Genomic DNA, 24,960 nt, shown 5'->3' on the forward strand with positions numbered 1-24,960 from the left:
TTTAACTGGTTACTCCCCTGCCTACTCCTGGCTCTGTCAAGGCCCACTCCCCTGACTGCGCTGTTCCATGGGCTACAGTATTACAACATGCTAAAAGAACTAGTTTTTTTTTTTGGTGTTTTGTTTTTTAATGTTATTTTTTCAATGGTTTTGTATGATCTGTAGTTTTTTTTTTTGTTTTTTTTTTAAAAAGCTTTATATAAATGCAGCAATTAAAAAGTAAGGAACATGAAAATAGTGAAAAAATCTGGAGTATGCTTATTTGTTTCTCTGTGCACGAATGGTCGTTAACAAACTGATATTTGGGGATGAGTGTGTGTGTATATACGTTTGATTGAAATATTTATATTACATACATTTAAAAAAGAAAGGGGATTGCGGCATGGTGCATTAACACACAGTATTACATTTCCAATTTATAAAAGATATTACAGAAAATATATAGATATAGCATGTCATTATGTATTTCTGTCTTTCACATAATTATTTCATCTATATGGTCTCCCGTATAGAACCATACATTAACATTGACAAATTGTTTATTGAATTAGGTGAGTTTCGTGTTAAATGCTTACTCTCCATCTATGTCTGTTTATAGTTATGTATCGGAAAGTGTAGTTTTTCTATCTGCACATATATGTTTATATTTATGGCAATGCATATGTGTAAAGCTTTGCACTGTTTGTCTGCACAACAAAGCATATACAGGAATCCTGCAGAGCAGTGTACGTGTTCACATCAATGTCTCTGTATCCGTTATAGTATTTTCCTGTGAGCACACCCTAAGATTGAGTACATAGACTGTATCAGTGCCTGAAGCTTAGTAAGTCACAAGTGCAGTGCTGTATACACTGTCAGGGGTATACAGGATGAGGCAGATAGTACAGGTTATAGTTAGTGGGGTCTGACAGTACAACAGGTAGAGAACAACTTGGTTAGGCATGAAATGAGCATCTTGTCTTGCCAGCCTGCTGATGCCCAAAATATATGCACAAATCTGCAATCTAACAGTGCCCACCATGTGTATCTTACCACTATGTATCTCTTCCTATCTGTGCCTTCTCTCTCACCTTCTACCCTCTTCTCTTACTCACTGGTTCTCTCTCCCTCCGTCCACACCTCCCTCTTTCTCCTCTGTATCAATCTTTCTCTTGTTCCTTCTTTCCTTCCGCTCCTTTCTTCTTTCTTGAGAGGTAAGTTCTATTTCTTTAATTTTCTTTTACACTTTGATTTCTGACACTGCCCTGTTAGTACTATTACATAGTATTGAGACAAAGGTATATGGAGGGAGAATAATTTACTGTAGTTTTTTAATTTTACAAATTCTGCCAACACTTGGTAACTAGAAAGACAAACTACAACTTCAATGTTTAGACAAATACACACACTGCTAGAATGCACTTGGGTAGTCACACAGGGATCAATACATATACATATAGCGCCTAAATCATGATGCAAGAATATTTCTATGTACATACACATTGTACATGCATGTCCTGCTGGAATGACATTGACACGGAATGACCGGTTTCTCTGTCTATTTCTTTGACCTTTTACAGCAGCCAAGAGTTTGTTGAACAAGAAAACAGATGTTGGAAAGGTAAGTTTGTTACCTGTAAATAAATACTAAATATTATTAAATAGGTATTCATATGAAAATTATCATTGTTGTTACATATGACTAATTTCTAAATCCTTTGCTAAAAATATTATGACCGTTCCTCCCTATGTCTTGTGTTATTGTATATTACTTCTCATTATAATTCAGAATATTATCTTGCGTCAATTCACAGTGTGGATTTATCTATTGCTTATTTATATAACATTGTCATATGAACCATCCCAGTACTCAGTACATTGCATTACGTTACAGATCCTGGCTGACAGTGTTGGGATAACATGCCTCTAATGCATCAGCTATCACTGCTGTCCAAGTTGTAAGAAAGTAACAAAGTCAAGTCTATATTACCAATGCAGCCAGGTAGAGGGCAGTCTGTGCTAGGGACATCCCCCGTTTTGTCAATCAAATCCAGATGTTTTGACAAAGAGCTGAGTAGCAGACAACTGGCAAACCCACCACTACATGAGCTGTACAGAACCCTGTTAACATTTATTATATAACATTCTTAGGAGGAGTAAATATGATGTTGTTTTTCATCAGTGGGGATTCAGTGACCATAAACATAACTCAAGGGTTGAAGGACCACTATAGGGCCAGGAAAACAAACTTGTTTTCCTGGCACTATAGGGTCTTGAGGTTCCCCCCACCCTCAGGGTCCCACTCTCACTGGGCTGAAGGGGGAGGAAGGGGTTAAACTCTCACCTTTCTCCAGTGCCGGGCTCCCTCGGCGCTGGGGAACTCTCCTCCCTCTTTAGACGTCAGCGCTGAATGCGCATGCGTGGCAAGAGCCGCACGCGCATTCAAACAGTCCATAGGAAATTTCTCAATGCTTTCCTATGGACGTCAGCGGAAGCGCCTCTAGCCGCTGTCAATGAGATAGCCACTAGAGGCTGGATTAACCCTAAAGTAAATATAGGAGTTTCTCTGAAACTGCTATGTTTACAGCTGCAGGGTTAACCCTAGATGGACCTGGCACCCAGACCACTTCATTGAGCTGCAGTGGTCTGGGTGCCTATAGTGGTCCTTTAAGAACCACTGTCACGGACACAGTACCTGGAAGACTGAGACTCCAATGGCCATATGCCATACTAGGGTAGCAGTTAGTTATTGTCTTTAATCTGTTGAAGTTGTTGAAGGTGCCTACAGAGTCTCTTTAAAATGCCCTCTGCATACAGACTGCCTGGCACTACCTGGTTTCTTTTATGCCTTTTTTCTCTGTCGCCTCCTAGCCTCAAACAAACAGTACCAAGAACAGCGCTGGAGTCACCAGTCCGAAGGGACCCATTCCTCCAGCAGCACTGGTATGAAAATGTATCGTGTTAAGAGGGACTGAGAGAGAACATTTTGTTTATGACGTTGTGAGGGAGGAGGGATTGGACAATCTAATGTTAGGTTGCCCAGCCGGTCCTATAGTAAACTCTGTCATCTCATCATTCTGTGAACCTACCACCCTGTGGTGTGAATGGAAGAATCCTTTTTCTTGTCTGTGACTCGATATAGTCTGTTCTGTGTTAGTGGATTAGAGGCGTCTGTGGTCTGTCATAGGTAGATCTGTGGTCTGTGGGGTCACGAAACTTTGTTATAATGTGTCTGTGGCCTAGATGAGTCTGGTCTGTCTCTGGAAAAGAAAATCTTGTCTGTCTGTGGTTAAGAGCAGCAGTTTGTGATATCTCTGTGGGCAGTTAGGGATTTGCAAAGCATTTCTCTCTCTCTCTCTTCCTTTGCCTTTCCTCCATTCTTGAATCCCCTGTTATCCTTCAAATCCTGCTTACGTTCTTTTCTACTTATATTTTTTTTAATCCCTCTGTCATTCCTTTGTTCTTTTTGAACACTTTGTTTTTTAATTTCCTCCCAACTTTATATGAGCCTTTCCTTTTCCTGCCTTATCTATCCCTTTTCCCTTTTCTTGTTCTCTCTTTCTTCCCATTTCTCATTCTTTCTTCCTCTGTAGGAACCTCAAACCACAGTAATTCATAACCTGGTGGACGGGATAAAGGTATTTGCCATATCTTTACCTCTCTCTTCATTTGTCATGTTTCACAACCTTCTTTCCTCTGGGGGGTTGTGCAACCTTTATTATAGTGTACATAGGATTATTAACCATTTTGCTTCTAGGTTACTTTACGATGTATTGGTGGAGTTAGATGAAACCCTACATCTCTATGTGAAGTGTAAATAATGATTACTAGATAACATAGAACTACATATATCTAATCTTTCCTTTGCTAATATGCCAAGAAGATGGTCCCTGCTTTCCGAGAAGGTATCATATGGACGACCAGTGGGACCTCTAAGGCCACCTACCACTTTTATAAACACTCAGTGCCATGGACCAATGGGAATTTTTATGCTGCTTCTAAAATATGCCCAATGGCTAGAAGAGCAGTATACAAATAAGTATACATGGTTTAGTATTTGATGAAGGCAAACACAAATACTCTAGGTCTTTTACACATAGCATCTTTTCGTTATGTGTCTTGTCCCAAAATAAATCTGCAGATGTGTTCTTAGTCATACTGCAGGGATGGCTGGAGATTTGTGCTTTGCAGATGATTCTTCTAAGTGATGAAGAAAAATCTGCCCTAGTTTTATTCTTGGGGGGGGGGGGGGGGGGATTCTGACAGATTGTTCCCTTGGTACTAATTGTTTTAAGCCTATGAATACATAGATTTAATTTGTATTGTTCTGTGTCTGCAACTTGCAATAAGTGCTGGGTGAAGAATATTTGTTGAAGCTGGAATAATGCATGCGCACAGTGGCCCTTTCTGTCCCATTATTTATTGTTCACCACCCTACCTGCTACCTGACATCAAATGCAATGAATTAGATTAATATTGATTTAACAGCCCCATTGTACAGCACTACGGAATTTGCTGGCGCTATATAAATAATAAAATAATAATTACAGTGTGTTCTTTATATTGGTAATTGCAATAGGTCATGTTGATGAATGGAAGGATACAGTACATGAATTATTTTTGTTTTTAAATTAAAGCCAACTAGATGTAACCTCAGAGATATGCTAAGCCCTGTTAGGAAGTTATGTAGTTGTGCAGCAACGGCAATATTAACTGTGCAGGGTTAACATGCTTCTAGTGGCTCTTCCGCCGAATAGCCAAGGTAAACTCAAAACACTCATAGAGACCATTTGATTGGTGCAACACAATATGGGAAACCATTAAGTTGGCTGAGATCATCAATCTTCAGGCATGGCCGATCATAGAGAGAGCACTGGGTGAGGGAGAAAAGGTAAGTAAAGTACCTTTTCATTTCACATAGGGCTTGGTAACCTAAATAGTAAGCTCATCGCTATAACATTAGCATTTAATGTTCTCAGGTACCTAGAGACATTTTGAAATTTTTCATGTAACTAATCTCTGCCAAAAAGTCTAAGTCTTGTCATATTTAATTTATGATTTTTTTTTTTAGGTTTTTTTTCTTTTTCTTTTGAGCATGTACAATATTTTACGTTTGTGGATATTGTGTTCCTATCATGGGCTAATGAAAAAAATAAATCAGTACGTGTTCAGCTAAATGCTTGGTACAGCAATATGTCTTTATTTTCCAATTTTAGAGAAGCTTAAGGATTACTCTATCAACTTTAGTCTATTTATTTCGATAGCAATTGTGTTAAGAAAAATCTATATTAATCTCCTTAATCTACCTTAAAACTTAATTGGAATCCAGCAGTCGGCCAACTTCTGTTTGATAGTTTTCATGCCTCTTTGTCATAATACTGCATTGTGATCTTCCAGGTCTTGGTCAAATCACATGCATCTCATACAGAAGCATTGATGGACCTTCGGCACATGCACGACATTCTCTACAAATGCGCCAACCAATCCTCACAAGGAAAAGCAAGAGGGAGGGAGGATATTTACTTTGAAGAACATCACAGCAATGTCTGCAACTGAAGAACTTGATTATGTCTGTCACCAGCGTGCAGCTTGCTGAAAACTGATGTAATTTTTGCACAGAATTAACATTAGGCAGTTGAGAACAGGACTGCCATGTGTGCCTGGGGTGCAACTTGGCAGCGTTTAAAGCTGAAACACATACAGATTTTCTACTACCATTTCCATTTCCATTTCCACTAAATGCAGAACTGGTCATGGTGTTTAGAGTAACCATTTAAAGGTTCATATTACAAACCTGCCTATTCCCTATATAGTCTTACCAGCATTTTGGTAGATTACTTTGCTTGTACTTTTTCTGTGGAAGAATAATAGTCCCAAACTGCAAATGCCCCCATTATGGCTTGCGCTTTTCTTTTTTATATATATATATATATATTCTTTATTTTCGACATTTATAACAATGCAATATCAGACAGGCATAAAGGGAAACATTTGCATCGACACTAGGTTGAGAGAAAAAAATATATATTCAGGTAATGAACAGCTAGTGAACTTCCGTATACGATTTCTCCCACTCTGTACATATGTTGTATACCTAGGTTTTATCTCTATTGGACAACTCGTTTATGAGATCTTTTGTCTGCCACAAATTTTTGCATTCGAATATAAGTAGGGAAGTTTAGCAGTCGTAGGAGACACCGATGCCGGTAGTCATTTGTTTGAGCAGACATGGTTTCGAGTGATATCCATGCCTTCGAAAGGCAGTTTCCTGGTGGTGGGCGTGTGCGGACCCCTTCACTTCCAATACGGCATCTGTGTCTCCAATAGACATCCCAAGTAGAAGGGCCAGGGAGAAAAGAAAGAGAGGGAAAAGGTAGGCAGTCTGGAGGTGGGTAAGCCTTATAGTTTGTATCGTTTGTGGCGGCAAGGTGGCGGTTTTGAAGTCCGCGATGCCCACACCCCCACCCCGCTTAACCGCCTATGTCAGTATTCAGCCATGGTTCCCACATCTTTTCGTGTTTCTGTAGGGATCCCCGAGTAATTGCAGTCAGTCTGCCCATGAGGCAGGTGTCTTTTATTTTATGTATTATTATGGAGATAGGTGGGGAGTCTGCTTGAAGTCGGGTTTGTGCTAGGGCTTTACGCACCACTGGGTTTAATTTATGTAAGCGTGTTTGCTCTGACCTCACCCATTCGTCTTGTGATCTAGAGAGCAAAAAGACCCAGGGGTTTATCTCGATGCTGCGCTGAAAAATCTGCGTCAAGAGGTTGCCCACCTCTTGCCAAAAAGTCTTCACTATTGGGCAGTCCCACCACATGTGGAGATATGTTCCCTTGGCCCCACAGTTCATCCAACAGAGGTTGTTGGGGGTTTGTTGCATGCGGTAGAGCTGTACCAGTGTTGTGTACCACCGGAACATGGTTTTGTATGCCTGCTCTTGGACCATTGTACAAATCGAGGCGGGGGTTATTAGCTTTCCAGATTCCACCCCTTCCTGCCATTCCACCCCTTCTAGTTTTTCTCTTAAGTCTGACTCCCATTGGTCGATATATGTAAGTTTGCCCCATTCTGTCATTTTGGAGGCTATGTGAGTGTATATGGATGAGATCATGCCCCTGTGTACTGATTCCTTCAGGCATATGTTTTCTTGTAAAGTAACATTTTTGCTAGCAAATACTTTTATGTGGAGTTGGCTGATAACATCTTTAAGTTGCAGGTACCTAAAAAAGTCGCCCTATCTTTAATTTTGTCAAAAGGGAGTTTTCGGGCCCCATTAGTCATATGACATAGCCTTTGGAGTCCTGCATATTCCAAGTTTTGAAAATCTCGGGATCTCATCCCCGGGGGGAATACTCTGTTCCTGAACAGGGGTGTCATTAGGGAGGGGAGTTTTGCTAGGCCATACTTCACTGCGTATTTGTCCCAGATCCAGATGGAGTTAAGTATTGACGGGCAGTCCAACCTCAGACACGCCCTGTGTTCCTTGGGTAACCAGATGTAGTATTGGGGAGGTCTGAGCCTGTCGTGAGACATTCCAGATCCACCCACCTCCTCTTATCAGAGGGAGAGTGCCATAGTGCAACCTGCGTCAGCTGGACCGCTAAATAATAATAAAAGAGGTTGGGCAATCCCAAATCCCCCGTACCCTTTGACCGATACAGAAAATTTCGGAAACCCTGTGTTGTCTATTCTTCCAGATAAAGGTTCCTATTGCCTGTTGAAACTGTGCCAGATCAATTTTGGTGATAGGGATAGGCAAGGCCTGGAACATCAATAGGATTCTAAGGAGAATGTTGACTCTGCCAATCCACGATAAAGGCGTATCTACCCATTTAGTTAGATCACTAATCAGGTCTTTAAAAAGCGGGATATAGTTCTGCGTGTATAATTGGTCGGGGGAGTCTGTCAGTCGGACTCCTAAATATTTAATAGCTGTGCGGTTTAGTTGCATATGGTGCGTTGTGGTAGCTTCTAAGTCTGTCATGTTGAGAGGTAGAGCACTAGACTTCCCCAGGTTAACTTTATAGCTCGATAAACTGTCATATTCTCCCAGCATTTGTGCCAGGGCCTGCATTGATTCCTCTGGGCGAGTCAGTGTGAGGAGGATGTCGTCTGCATAACCTGCCACTTTAAATTGTTCCTCCCCCACTGTCACCCCGTGAATATTAGGATGGTTCCTGATCTTACATAAAAGAGGTTCAAGGGCCAGGACAAACAAGAGCGGGGAGAGCGGGCAACCCTGTCTGGTCCCATTTCCGAGACCAAAGAGTCTGTTTGGAGTTCTGGTAATCCAAATCTGGGCCCTGATATCTGTATACATTGCTTTGATTGCTTTAACATACGGGTCTGGGATAATGTCAATATTGCGTCTTGTGTTCTCGAATAGTTGTCTATCCGGGACGAATCCCACTTGGTCCGCATGGACCAGTCGTTGTAATAGGGGGTTCAGTCTTGTATCTAATATCTTCGCTAAGAGCGTGATTGATCAGGGATATGGGTCTATAATTTTCAGGACTAGTGTTGACTTTACCCGGTTTCGGGATCAAGACTATGTTCATTAGGGACATGTCTCTGTCCATGGGGCCACCGTCCATGAGGTCGTTGAACCATGTCATCAAATGTGGAACCAGTTCTTCCCTATATGGTTTAAAGTAGTTACCGTCTAAGCCGTCCGGCCCTGGGGCCTTGTTGCCCTTTAAGGACGATATTGCGGCGTCTATTTTGTCTACTGTGATTTGGCCTCCCAATAGTTGGATGGTCTCTCCTGTCAACTTTGGTAGGTCTAGTTGGTGTAGGTATGTGCGGATTTTACTCCTCCTCCTCTAGTTCCCGGCCCTGTTGTGCAGGTGAGTGATTGTATAGGGCCTGAAAATAGTCAGTGAAAACCTGAGCTACGTCAGTTGGTGAGGTCTGCAAGTTCCCTAGCCTGTCTATGATTCTAGTTATGTGCGCGTGCCTCTGTTTGGGTCTCAGCGTCCTGGCTAGCAGGAGTACATTTTGTTTGCCCTGACATAGTAGGTCCTCCTTGTCCAGTTAAGTGACCTAGCTGTGCTCTAAGCACCTTGCTCGCAATTCCTGCAGTTTGGCTGGGGTAGGGTTTTGCTTGTGTTGTTGTTCTACCCTGTGTAGCGTAGGGTCCCCCTAATTACGGCCTTATGAGCTCCCCATACGGTAGCGGGGGAATGTTATCTATGGTATTCAGGGCAAAGTAATCTTTCAGCTCATTCTGTACCGTTTCAACCATTGCCAGGTCCCTAAGGAGTGCTGCATTAAGCCTCCAGTTCCAGGGGATGGCTGCACAAGGTTGTCAGTGTTAGCGCTATGTCGGCGTGGTCTGACCAAGCTATAGTGCCGATGTGTGAGCGGGTCGCCCTGGGGCACCGTCACCCCGTTAACTAGGAACATATCAATACGCGAATATGTATTGTGGGGTGCAGAATGGAATGTGTAGTCCTTCGAGCTTGGATGGTGTGCTCTCCAAATGTCAATGAGTCCCGTTTGTTGTATGAAGCGGTGAAGCAGTCTGTCATACATCCCCCTTCCCTGAGAACGCATCTGCCCGTCTCCAGGGCTCCTATCTGTCGCTGGATATGGAGCTGCATTAAAGTGCCCTCCATCGACTATGATCCTACGAGGAAGGTTTGCAATTTGGGTCGCTAAATTGTCCCAAAAGGCCGGCGCTGGGTCGTTATGGGCGTATATGTTTATAAGATGTATAGCGTGGGAATATAAGGTGCCCGAGAGTATGAGGAACCTTCTCTCCGGATCTGAGACAGCCCGCGTGACTTGAAGTGGACATCTATTGTGTATTGCTATGGCTACCCCGTTGCATGTTCAGAACGCTCTTGCCTCGAAAACGGAGCAATAAATGTGGTCTCTCAGAGCCACCTGGGAGCCGTGGGACAAGTGTGTCTCTTGTATGACTGCAACATCCGCATTCAAGCGTTTAAGTTCGCGGAACATAAGCCTATGTTTTTTGTGGGCATTAAGTCCCCTTGCATTAAGGGATATGCATTAAGGCTTGGGTATTTGGGTTTCACTACCAGGTGTCTCCCCAGCTGGGCACCGAGCCCCCGAGACCCCCACCAGCAGAAGGCCGAATGAAGAGAGAAGGAGAGAGAAAGAAAAAAATTAAGGAAGGAAGTAAGAGAAGACCTGGTCTTAGTTCACGCGAGGTACAATCGGGGTGTACGCCTCGGTGACTCCCTTACACAAAATGCATGCAAGAGCAGGCCCCGCTTGACAAGGAACACAACACAACGCTGCACGCAACCGAGGGGGCATCCCAGCCACACACGACAACTGACTCAACAGACTAACCGAACCCTATACCCAGCGCCCACATAGGGAAACCCGTGAACGACCGGCAGCCGATACTCACCGAACATGATACACCTCTACAGGGGGTCCTGGGGTGGGGGGAGGTAGGAGACAGGGACCGGGACACATGGACCGACAAAGGACTACACACAGCCCATGACGGTGAGGATACGTGGGTGGGCACCAGACAGACAAAGGACCCAGGGTCACAACGGATCCAGGGACACAATAGAGGCCCAGCACGGGAAACAGAGAATTTGCACGCACACACGACACACGATAGAAGAACGAGGTAGACAAACCAAATCACAAGCTCAACACAATAGCCACCAGGTAACACGAGATAAGGACGCACAGTTCTACACTCAATGGGGCTTCCCCATACGCCCTCATCTGTATGACCAGGACAATAACGACAGAAATTGGGGATGCTGGGGGTGAGTGGGAGAGGAGGGATGAAACCCACATGACCACACGCACCTAATCTGGGTTGGGGGCACAGACGCCCAAATACATGGGGGTACTTAGACCTCAATTATCCCAGAAGCCTAGCCTCAAAACACCGGAGGCCATCTCGCTGATCAGTTACACATGACCAACGTCAGGTCTAACCCAGTCGATGCTTCCAGAGATGCGGAGCATGCACTAACGACTATAACACCTAGCATCAGCAATACCATTAGAACAGGGACAAACAAGCGGAATTTTGACACGTAATATGATAACAATACTTTGTCCGATTGTCAAGACACTTCCTGTCCAATGTATCATTCAAACTGCCTGTAACACGTCTTTACTTTTCAATAAAAATTTGATTGACAAAAAAAAAAATGCTTGCAAGAGGTGTCACACAATGAAACTGCTAACTTAAAATAGTATGTGACCAAAGCCATAACGCATAATGTAACAGTAACCTTAAAGGGACACTGTAGTCACCAGAACAGTGGCATAAAACTCCCCCCCCCCCCTCAAAACTCAGCATCTCAGCAATCCCAGACATTCCTCCCTCCCCCCTCCCCCCAGACAAGAGATGGCTTGCCCTTTTCAAATAAAATTAAGCTGGACTATTTCACATGGAGTATTGTGAACCTTTTCATATGGCTGTTTCATCACCAGTTTCACCATCATCAGTTTTCATAGATAGGGTTATATTCTTTTATTTATCACATACCTATAACACATTTTTTGACGAATTTCATAATTTTTAAAATGTTTTACAATTACTATAGATATCCAAGGTTTGTTTTCAGGTCTTCCATCAGAAATATCAAGACCCCTTACAAAACTACTAGCTAGACCTCTCCAAACCCACACAGACCAATACAGATTTCCAGGCACAAACCCACATTACGTAAAATCCTGAACGCAAGAAAGGTGATAGCGCACAAATGGTTAAAACAGTTCACAGTAGTAAAATGGCTTAAATGGAATCTGTTGATAAAAACATAAAAGCAACATAGCATATAGACTGTAAGGAGTGATTTCCGTATTAAAAGTATAGGGAGCACTCACAAATTAAAGAGCCCTTAAGGTTGGCTCTGAACTCGGTAGGTTTTTTTACAGGGTAGGGTTTCAAAAGCCAGGTCCCAGTGATATTTTCCTTCTATTTTGAAGATCAGGAACCAGCAAGGTAAGTAAAAATAAACTTTATTTTACCAAATAAAAACACAACAAAACTGAGATGGGATAAAAACAGACACAAAGAGTGTTGACCACAAATGGTCTTCCTCAGGTGCATCTACCGACACAAGGTAAAATTTACTACAGGTGTGTGACTTCCGGTTATGTCCAAATATGGTTCTTTCGGGAATACCCGCCATTCCCAATATGTCGGAGACAGCCAACCAATATGTCCTCCACCAATCAAACCTACCAAAATGTCCAAGACCCTCCCTGATGTGTTCCGTCATGCCGTAAATTTCTGCGGGTTCTATATGTCAGTCCGAGATCTTTAACATGGCGGTACATCCACTTCCTGTGGGCCGTACTCAGTTCATCACATCGGAGTCCCTGTGGCGTCATACGTCATAATTTGAACATCCAATGTTCGGGAGTAGGACATTATATCCCATAAGTCCTCTAGCTCCATGTACACTAAGGGAAAGGATATGGGCAAAGACAAAAAACAACCAATTATTATTAAAACAGCATAAAAATAACAGTAAAGTGGAAATAGCAATAAAATACATCAAATATGACCTACACTAGCTCACATAATGTGTTTATCGGGAAAATGTGAGTTTAAAAATGGAAAATGTATTTAAAAAATGTAAATGTCTTTAAAATTAGGTAAAATATTACAATAAGTAATTCATGTAAATGAAGGAGGATAAAAACTATGAATTATAAAAGGGTACCAATTTTTGTATTTTTTTTTTTATTCCAAGGTAAAACATTACAGTGAAAGCACAATATATTGAAACATTGTAAGATGTTGTAACATTTTGTATGACATGTCCCCATTACATCTTTAAGAACAGTAGAATGACACTCCTTGCACACTTTTACTACACCAACGTATCTTGGAGTGAGAATAACATACAGTATTACATGGACACACTGTCCTCCCTGGTATATTTTAAATTTATAACATAAAAGGAAAATCAGAAAAGACATGAAAAAGCTATAAATTACCACACAGACATTTCATTAGTCGAGAGGACATGCCCTATCCTTTCTCATGCTTTTATGTGTGGATCCCCAAAATCCGCATCTTAATCACTTAAAAAATGCTATCCGTTTGTTCCTGTGCGCACAGGTCCATGTCCTCACGAAATGTATGTTTAGTTACATATTGAGTGGTTTTATTTCAACAATTGCGATTAGTTCTCACGGTAAAAAAGAAGATAGGAGAAAAAAGAAAAGGGTACCAATTTTAAAGTCAATATTTAACCCCCTTCGGGACAGTGTTTGCAGTTTGAAAATCCATTTCAACTCTTGTCTGTCCAAATTGCAAGCACTATTTGCCCCTCTCCAATGGGTACTGACTTTTTCTATCCCCAAAAACTCTAATTCTATTGGATTGGAATGGTGATTTTCTTTAAAAAAAAAAGCTTAGATATGCTTTTTTTATATTTCTAATATGTTCACTAATGCTTACTTTTAAAGACGTTTTTCATACTTATTGTAGGCCGCATGTACATTTGAATAAATAAATACAAAATTTTGTTTTGCAGGTAATTAGGGATTGGATTTTAAAGTTCTTTTTGGTTGTTGTAGATGCAAAAGTTTCCTCCTCCTTTTTTTATAATTTTGGATTGTTTACACGCATTGCAACTACCACAATGATAAAATCCTTTTTGCAGTTTCGACCATTTTAGACATTATCTCCTAACATTGGGATGTGTGAAAAATAGAGATGGTGGGTGGCCTACAGAGGGAGTGCCTGCGACACGACTTTTGTCAGGGGCCATCTCGGAAAAAAGGTAGTGTCATCCTAATGTAACTGCATGCCAGGATGACTGACGCCCTGTCTGACCAGCCACACTCAGTGCAGCACATGCACAGAGTGCTTTTGAAGAGATCTGAGCATGGGCTTAATATCCAGAATTTAATATGCATACCATGAGTATGTCTATTGATGTCTACTACTACTACTACTACGCTGATGGGTGGCAGTTCACTGGTGTCCCAGATATGGGGGAGGAACCATGAACTGGGATGCTTCCATGTAACCTTTAACAGTTGGGAGGAATGTACACATTACCAGATAAATACTCATGTTGAATTATATATTATTCCCATAATGCTGTGCGGAAGTGCAAAGGGAGTCATCAGTGCTTTGAATTAAGGGGCCCGCTTTGTGTTATAACTGCAATGTGTTCATTTTGGGGAGATATTTATACTGGTTCGCATAGCATTAAAGAAGCTAAGTGTGCCTGTCTGTTTGAGCAGGCCATTTATTGGTGTACTGCCTGTTGGCAGCCTTGTTTGTATTTTGCTATATCATCTGAGTAGAATAATGTACGGCTGTATTGCTAGATAAATTTGCTGAGATTGTACCTCTTTTGGAGTTAAAGAACAGCCCAAATTCAAATTAAACCTGTCATGGCAAACAGTTAACATGTGTTCCTGTGGCCCATTTTGATAAAGTGACTATCTGTGACATTATATTGGCCAGTGTCAAACTCTTTTACATTGACCTGTGTTGAGCTCTGTTGCAGTGGCAATGACATTTTGTCTCAACAGAGAAAGAAGAATTTGCATGGTAGACACAAAAAAAAAATACTTGCTAAATTAACTTTCATATTTCTTACATTTTATCATTTTTAACACCACAAAGACCTAAACTTCCAGACAGTTTCTCTTAAAATTACACCTGGGCTTATTAATCAAATTCCTATCTTATTTAACATTCAATGTCATTTAAAATCAAATTTTCAGCCTTCCAAACAGGAATCCTAAGCCTGTTATCATAATCAACCCTATTTATAATCTGAAACTGGCACATCCAAGTAGAGTGATCACTGTGAGGTCTATTCACTAAACACAGAATTGTAGTGAATTGAAGAAAAAATCAATAATATTCAGCCTAAAATAGCCATTAATATTATAGTACTCCTCTATGAGGTAATGGCAATTGTGGCACATTATGCTCTCTGTGGGGAAGTATCAAGACTGGCCTATCCCTAACTCACAAACCTAAGTAGAAACAAGGTAGAAGTGTTTAGCGTATGTTAGCATGGTTGGGCTAGCACGGAATAAAGATAAACAGAATGTCTGCAAGCAAGGTCAAGGAGACAATACGAGGATAAACGGTGGTACAGGAAGGAAGAAGTAGTGCATCACAATGTTTCCCGATGATATTTGTAACAAAAGAAAAAAATATGGAAAAATATATGGTGCAGTATTTTGTGCACACTGGAGGAATAAGTAAGAAATACACTTACAAATTTTAGTAGCACTTAAAAGCTCAACTCTTGGGCGTGAACGTCACAATTCCCGCTTATGTATTCTTGTAATCTTGTTCAGTATCAGTCTATGGCTCATGATATATATAAAACATACAGATAGACTAATCTAGTGTAGTATAACTGAAATGTAGGTCAAATAGAAATGCCTATTGCAAAGAAGAAAAGATAATAAAGGAAAGTGGCAAGTAGGAGTATAATCTTTAAGATACAAGGGACATAATAAGAGAACAGCTGAAAGAAATAAAAACACATGACAATGCTACTTGAACCTTTTATCTGTACACATTTTGATGACCAGGTCGAAATACCTGTTTCCTTCTGCATTTGTTGAGCTCTTCCGGTGTTTTGTTCTTATTGTTCATCTCTCGCTTTCCAACCTTAAAAAGTTCTTACTTGAGAGTAAAAGTTAAAATTGTTAGGAAGGGCTGTACTTGAATTAAGCCTACACACTAGGGACATAACAGGGGGATTTGTGGTTCTTTGATGGCCTCAGTGGTACATTTATTAAACATGCTGTGTTAAGTCAGTCATTGGAACTCTGTTGTGACAGTAGTCTAAATAGAATATGGATGGTGTGGCTATTTGCATGTTCAGGTAGTGGTTTTATTTTAGGGTTTTACCTTGGATAATGTTGTCACACTGACAAGGAGTACCTCAAAGATGTGGTATTTTGACTTCAAGAGTTGTGTGTTCACTTTACCATAATCATCTGGGTAAATAATATTGTAGGTGTTAATTATGGGATATGCGGAATTTGGAAGAGATACACTGGCACTATTGTGAATATGTTACTTTTCTTCCCTCATCCTAGTCTCTCACTTAATAAATGTTTCCTTCAAGTGCTTTCTCCAAACCCCGTAACAAGCCTTTCCATTTTTGTCTCTCTCTCGCTCAGGAATCTTCAGACAGTACACACACAAACCCCGAAGATGAAGAAATGAAAGGTATTGTGATGTTGCTCTATGGTCAACTGTAGCCCACTTCACTTCATGAGCTCTGAGCTATTCCTTCCTTCACCATCACACCTTATACCATCCCTTGCATACTGGAGCTTGGTAAGGAGAAAAGAGGGAAATTGAGGATTCGAATATGGGAAAGTAGAATAATTGTTTTTTAACTTAATTACTTGGTTAAATCTTTCCATGTCACCAAACATTGGACTCTGGATATTTAACTGACATTTTCACTCTTCCTGTACTTCCATCATGATATCATTCTTCCTAATACTGAATGTCCCAAGCTCTTTATATTCCAATATAACCACTCATAATGTCCCTCTGATATTCTCTCATCGTGTTCTCTCTCCTCTCTTTTTATATTTCTTCATTTGCATCCCCGGTTCTGCATTTTTGTAGGAATTTATTCAAAAAAGCCAGCAGACAACTACAGCTAAACCAGAACAACTACAGCTTATTGCATTTGTTCTGGTAAGTAGAATCGTTACCTTCTGGCTTTTTGCTGTAAACACTGTCTTTTCAAAGAAAATGCAGTGTTTACATTACAGCCTAGTGATAACTTCACTGGCCACTCCTCAGATAGCTGTTAGAGATCCTTCCTGGGTCATGGCTGCTTAAAATGCATCCAAACATTCAGTGTCTCCTCCTTCTGCATGCAGACACTGAACTTTCCTCATAGAGGAATATTTATTTATGGGAGGCCCTGTGTATTTTCCATCTTTTATTTAAGGGGACACTATATTCACCAGTATCACTACAGCTGAATGTAGTGGTTTTGGTGTCTATAGCATGTCCATGCAGGCTTTTCAGTGTAAATGCTGCCTTTTCAGAGAAAAGGAGACACTGGTGGGATCTTTGAGAAAAGATGAGTAAAAATCACCTTTTCAGCACGGTTGGAGCAGGGCCTGTAACCTAAACAATCACAACACCACTATAGTGCCAGAAATATATGCCATCATTTTCTTAAAGGAAAACTGTAGTGCTAGGAAAACAAAGTTGTATAGTGTCCTTCTGTTGCTTACCTGATTCCACAGCCGATGTCCCGCTTCTGCTCGCATTAGTATTTCCCTCATAGGAAAGTATATATAATGCTTTCCTATGGGGTTTTATGTCCTCCATCAGTTAGGTGACCAAAAGTCGCCTATCGACCCGGAAGTCCCTCTAGTGGCTGTCTGGTAGTCTTAATTATTCCAGTTTATTTCAAACTGCAATGAGATTACCTTTGCAGGGTTAAGGGACCTGGGACTATGCACCCAGACAACTTCAATAAGATGAAGTAGTCTGGGTGCCTATAGTGTCTTTGTAGACTGCAACACTAGGCCAGTGCCACAGGGAAATATTAAAATTATTATTTATTCAGTTGATTGGTTTTAGTATATTCTAGTTTTAGTGCTAAAACTGTTATATATCACTATTGGTTAAAATGACAGATGCAGTAGTTGCTCACAGGTTGAATTCTCAATAGAACTGACTCTGCTTTTTATTTTTCTGAAGTTGAGAAAATCTGTACCATTGTGTTGGAAAATAATATATATTGGTCATTTGTTGACCAAGAAAAATTGAAGAGCATATTATATACTTAGACTCTTTTTGTGCTGAAAAGCACTTTATCAGTAGATTATTGCAATTAGATTATTATTATACCAAGATCATGTTTGCTCGTTGTACACATACATTTAAATTCCAATTCCATGTTTGCTCTATTAAATGTTATTCCCTTTTTATTACACATTATTCAGACTCATATATCCACCATCATTTTCCTCATTCGTAATCATTCCACATTTCTCCAGTACTTTTGTTTTGTCATTGACAGTGTTTCTTTCCACCTTTTAATTGTCATCATCCTTGATATGCCATTACCACACTTTTGACTCATTCTAAAACTATACTCTTGACCTCTCTATTCCAGTGCTCTCTATCTTGCTTCACCTCTTTTCTCTTCCTGTTCTCTCTAGTGCTGAAGTTCTCAGACATTTTAAGCTCAGTGAGAAGGGGATCGGGGGCCCTGGAAGCTGAGGGACCACAACCAGCGGTCGCTCAGCAGCCCCTCTCCCCATCTTTTCCCCACTCACCTCTTGCACAGCGTAAGTAGGAGGATGGGTCTATTGGGAGATCTCCAAGGACAAAATGCATGGACTGTACAATATTCGTTACTTTAAAAATACCACTTATTTCTAAAAAATAAAAGCTATTTAGATATGTGGCATAGGCAACAGTCTGATATTCTACATTATAATATATATGCAAAATGATAATATAAATAGCTCAACTAGTTTGTTTTATGGAGCACATAATTAACCCAGCATTGTGTAAGAGAAGCCCTATGTCATTGCCGCCGAGAAATTAATTGGCAGTGAAATCCATCTTGTGAAAAGAGCAGGGTAGATGCCCCTTGTGTTTCTGTCACTGTGATGTTACTGTATGTGGAGGGGGTGGGTTTACCCTTTGTAGTTGCCTGTCTTGATAGGGGTGGGAGTGAAAGGGGGCGCACTTTTGTTGTTGTGTGGTTTGTAAAAATGTTGTTTGTTGTGTTATGTGTTGTGCACATTGCTGCTGCGTCTCTGCTCTTTCTGTGTTGATATCTGTTTATCTCATTTTTTTCCGTTTTGTTATCCGTTTTCTTTTTGCTCCAAACCCACTCCATCCTTTCTTCTCTGGTCCCTTTTTTTCTCTACTGATCTTCTCTGTTATTCTTTCCTACTCCTTCCTTATTCTACTGATAATACTGTCTGTAATTCTCTAAAATGTATGGTTTGTCATCTCTGCTCTGTAACTCCTCCGATCTCTTCCTGATCTTTTCTATATTTCTTCCATTTCTTGTTTTGATTATGTTTCTGATTCTTCCAAAATTCTATTGTAACCTTCTCTGCACCTCCCCTATCCTAATATTCTCCTTAATTCTTTTTCTTCTCTGTATAAACTGTTTGCCTCTTGCATTCTCCTCTGTGTATCATATCTGTAACTCTTCCATTTACCTCACCTAAACTTCTCTGAAATTCTTACATGCTTCTCTGCTGAACTTCTCTTAACTTCTTCTAACTCTTCTATGTTCCTGTTTTACTGTGCAACTCTGACTTGCTCCTCTATTGATCTTGGCTTCTTCTCCTCTTATTGCACTATGCCTGCTTTCCTTTTTTTTTGGCCTTTTGCTTCTGTTCATGTTCCCTGTCTCAACTTTACTGTCTCTTGTTTTTTAATCCCTGTCTCTGTTCCCTGTCTCTCTTTCTGTTTCCTGTACCTGTCCTTCTATCCCGTCTCTCTGTTCCCCCTCCCAGCTGCTAGATTTACAGATATATTTAACACAGTCAGACGAGGCTCAGAAGCAGAGGGGGTGCAGTATTCGAACACGCAGCATCGGCTTTCCCAGCCCCACCTTAACTCTCCGTTTGTACAGCGTAAGTAGAGCTAGCTCATTAATGCACCTTTCTGGGCACTAGTCACCTCCTTATCGTTCTGCACTCTTCTCTTCCAGTAACCACATTTCCCACAATTCCCATTCATGCCCTTCATGCTCCCCACTTTCTCCAAATTCCATCCATCCTTTCTATTCATACATTTCAAACATTGTCCACGTTTGATTAATTTTTCTCTATAGCTCATTCTGAGTGACTGTTGCCAAACCAGTCGCTCAATCCAGAGGAATCATTGATGGATACCAAGTCTCCTAGAACAAGCTCCTCTATCTTTCTTCCTAAACTTCTCTGCTCTATTCTGTTTCTCCTTCCTACTTTCTTTGTCATTGTTCTGCTTTCTGTAGCTTTGTACTTTCCCCTGTCACTTCTTTCCACTATTTTCACCTCTTTCTGTGGCTGTTACACTTTAAAGGACACTACAGTCACCAAAACAACGTTAGCTTAATGAAGCCGCTTTGGTGTATAGATCATGTCCCTGAAGTCTCACTGCTCAATCCTCTACCATTCAGGAGTTAAATCACTTTGTGTATACATCCCCAGCCACATTTCTTTGCATGTGACTTGCACATCATTCCTAAATACTTAATGTAAAGAGAACATCTAATGTTTGCACTTCCTTTATTGCAAATTTTGTTTAATTTAGAATTTCTTATCTCCTGCACTGTTCATACCTTGCTAGACCTTGCAGGAGCCTCCTGTATGTAATTCAAGTTCAATTGACAGAGCAGGCAATAAAAACGTTTAAAGTAAGTTACATATAATTGAAAATCAAATAATTTTTTATGCAGTCTATTTCAGTCACAGTCAGAGGAGGTGTGACTAGGACGGCATAGACAGAAACAAAAGTGATTTTACTCCTAAGTGGCAGAATATTGAGCAGTGAGACAGAGGCATGATCTATGCACAAAGACTGCGTCATTAAACTAAAGTTGTTTTAGTGACTATAGTGTTCCTTTAAACCTCAGTTCTCCGCTTTTATTATGTTGTCTCACTCTAATTAAATAATAATAATTTTGTATTGTTCCAGCTCGGAAACAAGAAATCATTAAGATCACAGAGCAGCTTATAGAAGCTGTGAATAATGGTGATTTCGAGGCATATGCGTAAGTTTACATTTTTTGATCCCACCTTCATAATATGGAAGATATTTTGGTGTACAATAATGTGTCTGTCTGTTTTCTTATGTATTCTTGTACTTTTGGAGGCTTCAGTGTGCTTTAAACATTTCTTAACTAATGCATGCATCCCAGCAGTCCTAGATCATGCAGGAAAGTTTTGTTTTCTGGGTCATCCAGGTTTGTTTTCTTGTGTCCCAATTCTGGAGGCACCAGGGAATTGTCCTCAGCAACTGCAGCATGAGCCCATCTATAGATGCATTTGCACTGTACAAACTGCAATCTGGACATTTAGCTCCTGGGCATAGCACTTCAGTAATGGTCTGACTTGAGCATGGCTGGCCAGTCAGGCACTCAGTGCATTTGTGCCAGGCTGACATCCCACATCCCAAATTTATACCTCCCAATTATGTTAGATATACAAATGTAATTAACTATTGAAACAATGGGGTGCATAACCGCATGGCTTGAGAGACTGTGGTCTAGTTTGAGTGAGCAGCATGACTCTAATGTAGCAGGCTTTGCTTTGTCCAATTAACTCCGTAATATGACATGCACAAACCTGTTGGCATCTTAGACATCCTTACTTGACTCCTTCCCAAATCTTCCTGCTCTCACATATGAGATCACTAGGCATTGCTTCTCCTGAGCACCCCTACATCAGAAACCATTCCCAAGCAGAGGAAGTCATGTGATAATAGTTATGCTGCTGGTGCTGACTAAAATATTATGTATGTCAAGATATTTTATGAATATGTGGTGATTTATTTTATAGGAAGATCTGCGACCCTGGACTGACCACATTTGAGCCGGAAGCTCTGGGTAACCTGGTGGAGGGGATAGATTTTCACCGTTTTTACTTCGAGAACTGTAAGAAGCTGAAGTATATCCCACAATAAGATTCCCTTTTTTTTTATTCATTTATTTTTGGAAAGCTCTAGAAAACAACTTTTTGACATCATCCTATAGAGGATATTAATGGTTTTAACACTAAAACAAAACACTATTTCGTAGCTGTCCACCTGACATCAGTCAGTTAATAAAGTTCTTATTAGACCAAAATTGTCACCTGGCACAAGCTTATCTGCTTACATAAGATATATATCTCATAGCAATGTCACGTCATATCCAATTACGGTACTTACTAGTTCATCATTAACACTTATCATGTGTCTTTAACTAGTTGTAAGTGGGTGTTGTTGTAACCTTCAAATTTCTGTATGTGATTTTCAGTGCTGTCCAAGAACAACAAGCCAATCCACACAACCATCCTGAATCCTCACGTCCATGTGGTGGGAGAGGATGCTGCCTGCATTGCTTACATCCGCCTGACACAATACATTGATACACAGGGCCGGCCTCGCACAAGCCAATCCGAGGAGACCCGTGTCTGGCATCGCCGTGATGGCAAGTGGCAGAATGTGCACTTCCATTGCTCAGGGGCCCCAGTGGCACCCCTGCAGTGACGGTAAGGTTGGCTATTTACAGTTATTTCACATGCTACAATTTCCAGGTATACATCTTCCAGTAGAGTCTAACAGTCTAGCTAATAAAGCAAGTGAACTTTATTAATGTCATCAACAAACCTCTTGCAAAATAACCTACAGATATAACCATATAAATACAAATGAAATAGAAACTAAATAGGGGTAATTCTCAATTTATACCCCAAAATTATAAAATAATGATAAAAATAATACATTGCATTCATAAAACGAGCTAGAAAAGTGGTTAAATCATTTTCCATTAGTCACATGAAAATTGAAGGGAATCTATGACACCCAAATCCCCATCAACTTGTGACTTAATTGGGAAATTTAGTTTACAAAAGGATCAATGGCAATAGTTTAGTCCAATTAAATTGTCTGATATTGTCGCCTCTCATTTGACAGAGAGGTGACTTTCACAAATCATGCTAATGCTGTAAAAATACTTGTAAAACATTCCTATTGTGATAAGTTTTGATGGTGGGCTTTGGTTACTGGAAAGTCCACCAGCTTTTGTGAAGGGTTTTGAAAGCAGTTTCTCAAAAACTGGAATAACTATAGCCATAGTTTCTTAACACCATAACAACTGCAATAAGCTTGGTGCTTGGAATGGGTTTCAGTTTACCACTGTAAGTGAAGAAATATATATTGATTCTATGCTTTTCCTAAATAATATAATTTCACCTATTCTTGCCACATAAATAAATCAGTAGAATAAAATATGAGCGAGCGCTAACTGACCAATCCTGTACAGACTTACGTTCTGCTCCCAATATTGTTTATCCTGTTAGAATACAGATTTATTACCTAGTCCTGTACATAACCTATCAAGAGCTGCTGGGAGATCAAAGTGTGTGTGTGTCGTGCATATAATATTTCTAAGCATTTAGCACTGTCTGAATATCCAGCAACTGACATTTCCGAATTGGTTCTGATTTAGTCTGTGCTTTATTGGGTTGGATTCTAGACCACAATCCCTCCTCTCATTCTATTTGAATAATCAAGGAGTAATAGTATAAAAAAATAAAAACCTCGTCAGGAAACAGGAAGTGGCTGTGTATACTCCGTGATGTTGATTTGTGCCCCAAATGCCCGAGGTTGGCAGGAAACATTTTAAGTTTCTCCTTAACTCACTCTTAATATAATGATAAGGTAACTTTACTTTCTGCTTTTTTCCCCCTTTCTTCTATCACAATGTTCTGTTTACACAGGTTCCAGTAATGCCCTCCTGGCTTCACCAGAAAAGAGGATGTGCCAGAAACTTTTGGCTCCGCCGCTCAGAGAGTTCCAGCGGCGAGGAAAAGCACGTGACCGCATGCTTGTGCCGTTCCCTCCCATCCCTCCTCCCCCTCAACCCCTCCAAATGCCAGACTTCTACTCTTCCATCCTTTAATGCCCCAAAATGACCACCACTCCAGATACCCACTACCTGGACTCATGGAGACTGATGTGCCACAAGAAGACAAGGAAAGGTCATGGGAATAAACCTCATGCTCTTGTTTTCCCTCTGACCTTTAAACCTTTCATCCTTCTAAAGATCTGGAGGAGGTGGCTCAAACCTGTATTGACCGTTTCATTAATGCAGGGTGGGGGTAGGGGAACATCTGTTGACTTCTGCAGAAAATTGTTAACCTGTAGCCTCCTTACCCCACTTTTTTTTTTTTATTTGGGGAGTGGGGGTCGAGGGATTGTCTGAAATCTTGAGGGGCTGGGGGGAGAGAAGCGTGACCTTCCCGTGGAGCCGTTCCTTCCTGTGTGTTTGCGCGTCCAACGTGAAATGAGTCGTCCAAACAGAACAACCATAAACAAAATAAAAAAGATTTAAAAAAAAAATACAAACAAAAAGTTTTTTTAAAAAAGACAAAAAAAAATATTTTTTATTTAATTTTCTGCAAAGCAGTTCTCACAGGGACCCCCTGCTGCCACTTCTTTATGTTGTTTTATTTTGTTTCAGGAATGCAAAAAAAAATATTGAAAAAAAAAGAGAAAATAACATATAAAAAAAATTATCCAGTCCCCTATCCCTGCACTCCGTAAATGATAGTACAACCCATTGTCTGTTGTGGGAGAGCCAGTCCGATCGCATGGCCGGCGCATTTTATGGAGTGTGCTTAATGTTTGTCAGTTCTCAGCCAGTGCGTTTCTCCTCTGACATGCAGGGTCTGCACATAAGTTTTACAATGTCCTTGTTAACACAGGTAAATAGCAAACACAGGGGCTCCCCACGCCCCTTTAAAATCCACCATTCTTTGGGTTGTTCTGAACACAAAGAAGATGTGTACCATGTAACATTCTGTTAATAGGACAGAACTACATATTCCAAAAAGAGATCTGTGTTTATACTACAGACAAATACGCCTTGCAGGACTTTCAGGAACATATTTTACAGCTAATGAGTCCTAGGAAAATTGTAATTATTTTTTTTATAGATGGATTTTGGATTTATAGGATTTCCTGTGTTTGTACGGTGGGAATGCATAGCTCAAACATTGTGTGGGATGCAACCTACAGAACTGCATTTTGGAGAGCTCACAGGTTTCCCTTTAAATACTGGGATGAAGCAGGTCACCAAATCTTCAGGGATTGTGGGGAAGCAGATATCCCATATAGCTTTTGTGCCTGATCTTAATTTGAAGAGTTTCTGGTGGGACGGAACGTTCTGCAGAACTCCAAAGGACTAAGCAAGTGGCTTTGTATCCCTAATTCCCCAGTTACTAATTAAAGCAACTGAATTTACAGGGTTCAGAGTAGTGACCCCAAGGGAGAGGAGAGG

General features: G+C 40.6%; 1 protein-coding gene across 17 annotated transcripts in view; it reads left to right on the top strand.

Annotated features, from left to right (window-relative positions):
* Positions 1-24,443, top strand: part of CAMK2B (calcium/calmodulin dependent protein kinase II beta) — a 132,011-nt gene extending 107,568 nt beyond the window's left edge. For 4 of the 17 annotated variants that reach the window (XM_063448551.1, XM_063448558.1, XM_063448552.1 and 1 more), the window contains 10 exons: positions 1,560-1,600; positions 2,851-2,922; positions 3,573-3,617; positions 16,109-16,157; positions 18,128-18,256; positions 19,448-19,567; positions 20,613-20,688; positions 21,476-21,570; positions 21,934-22,168; positions 23,399-24,443. In XM_063448551.1, the coding sequence (XP_063304621.1) occupies positions 1,560-1,600; positions 2,851-2,922; positions 3,573-3,617; positions 16,109-16,157; positions 18,128-18,256; positions 19,448-19,567; positions 20,613-20,688; positions 21,476-21,570; positions 21,934-22,166 (860 nt within the window). In that variant the 3' untranslated portion in view covers positions 22,167-22,168; positions 23,399-24,443. The remainder of the gene's footprint in view (positions 1-1,559; positions 1,601-2,850; positions 2,923-3,572; positions 3,618-16,108; positions 16,158-18,127; positions 18,257-19,447; positions 19,568-20,612; positions 20,689-21,475; positions 21,571-21,933; positions 22,169-23,398) is intronic. The other 13 variants (XM_063448561.1, XM_063448566.1, XM_063448565.1 and 10 more) reach the window with 7 other exon arrangements.
* The last annotated feature ends 517 nt before the right edge of the window (positions 24,444-24,960 follow it).

Source organism: Pelobates fuscus, chromosome 3 (genome assembly GCF_036172605.1).
Source record: "Pelobates fuscus isolate aPelFus1 chromosome 3, aPelFus1.pri, whole genome shotgun sequence".
NCBI lineage: Eukaryota > Metazoa > Chordata > Amphibia > Anura > Pelobatidae > Pelobates > Pelobates fuscus.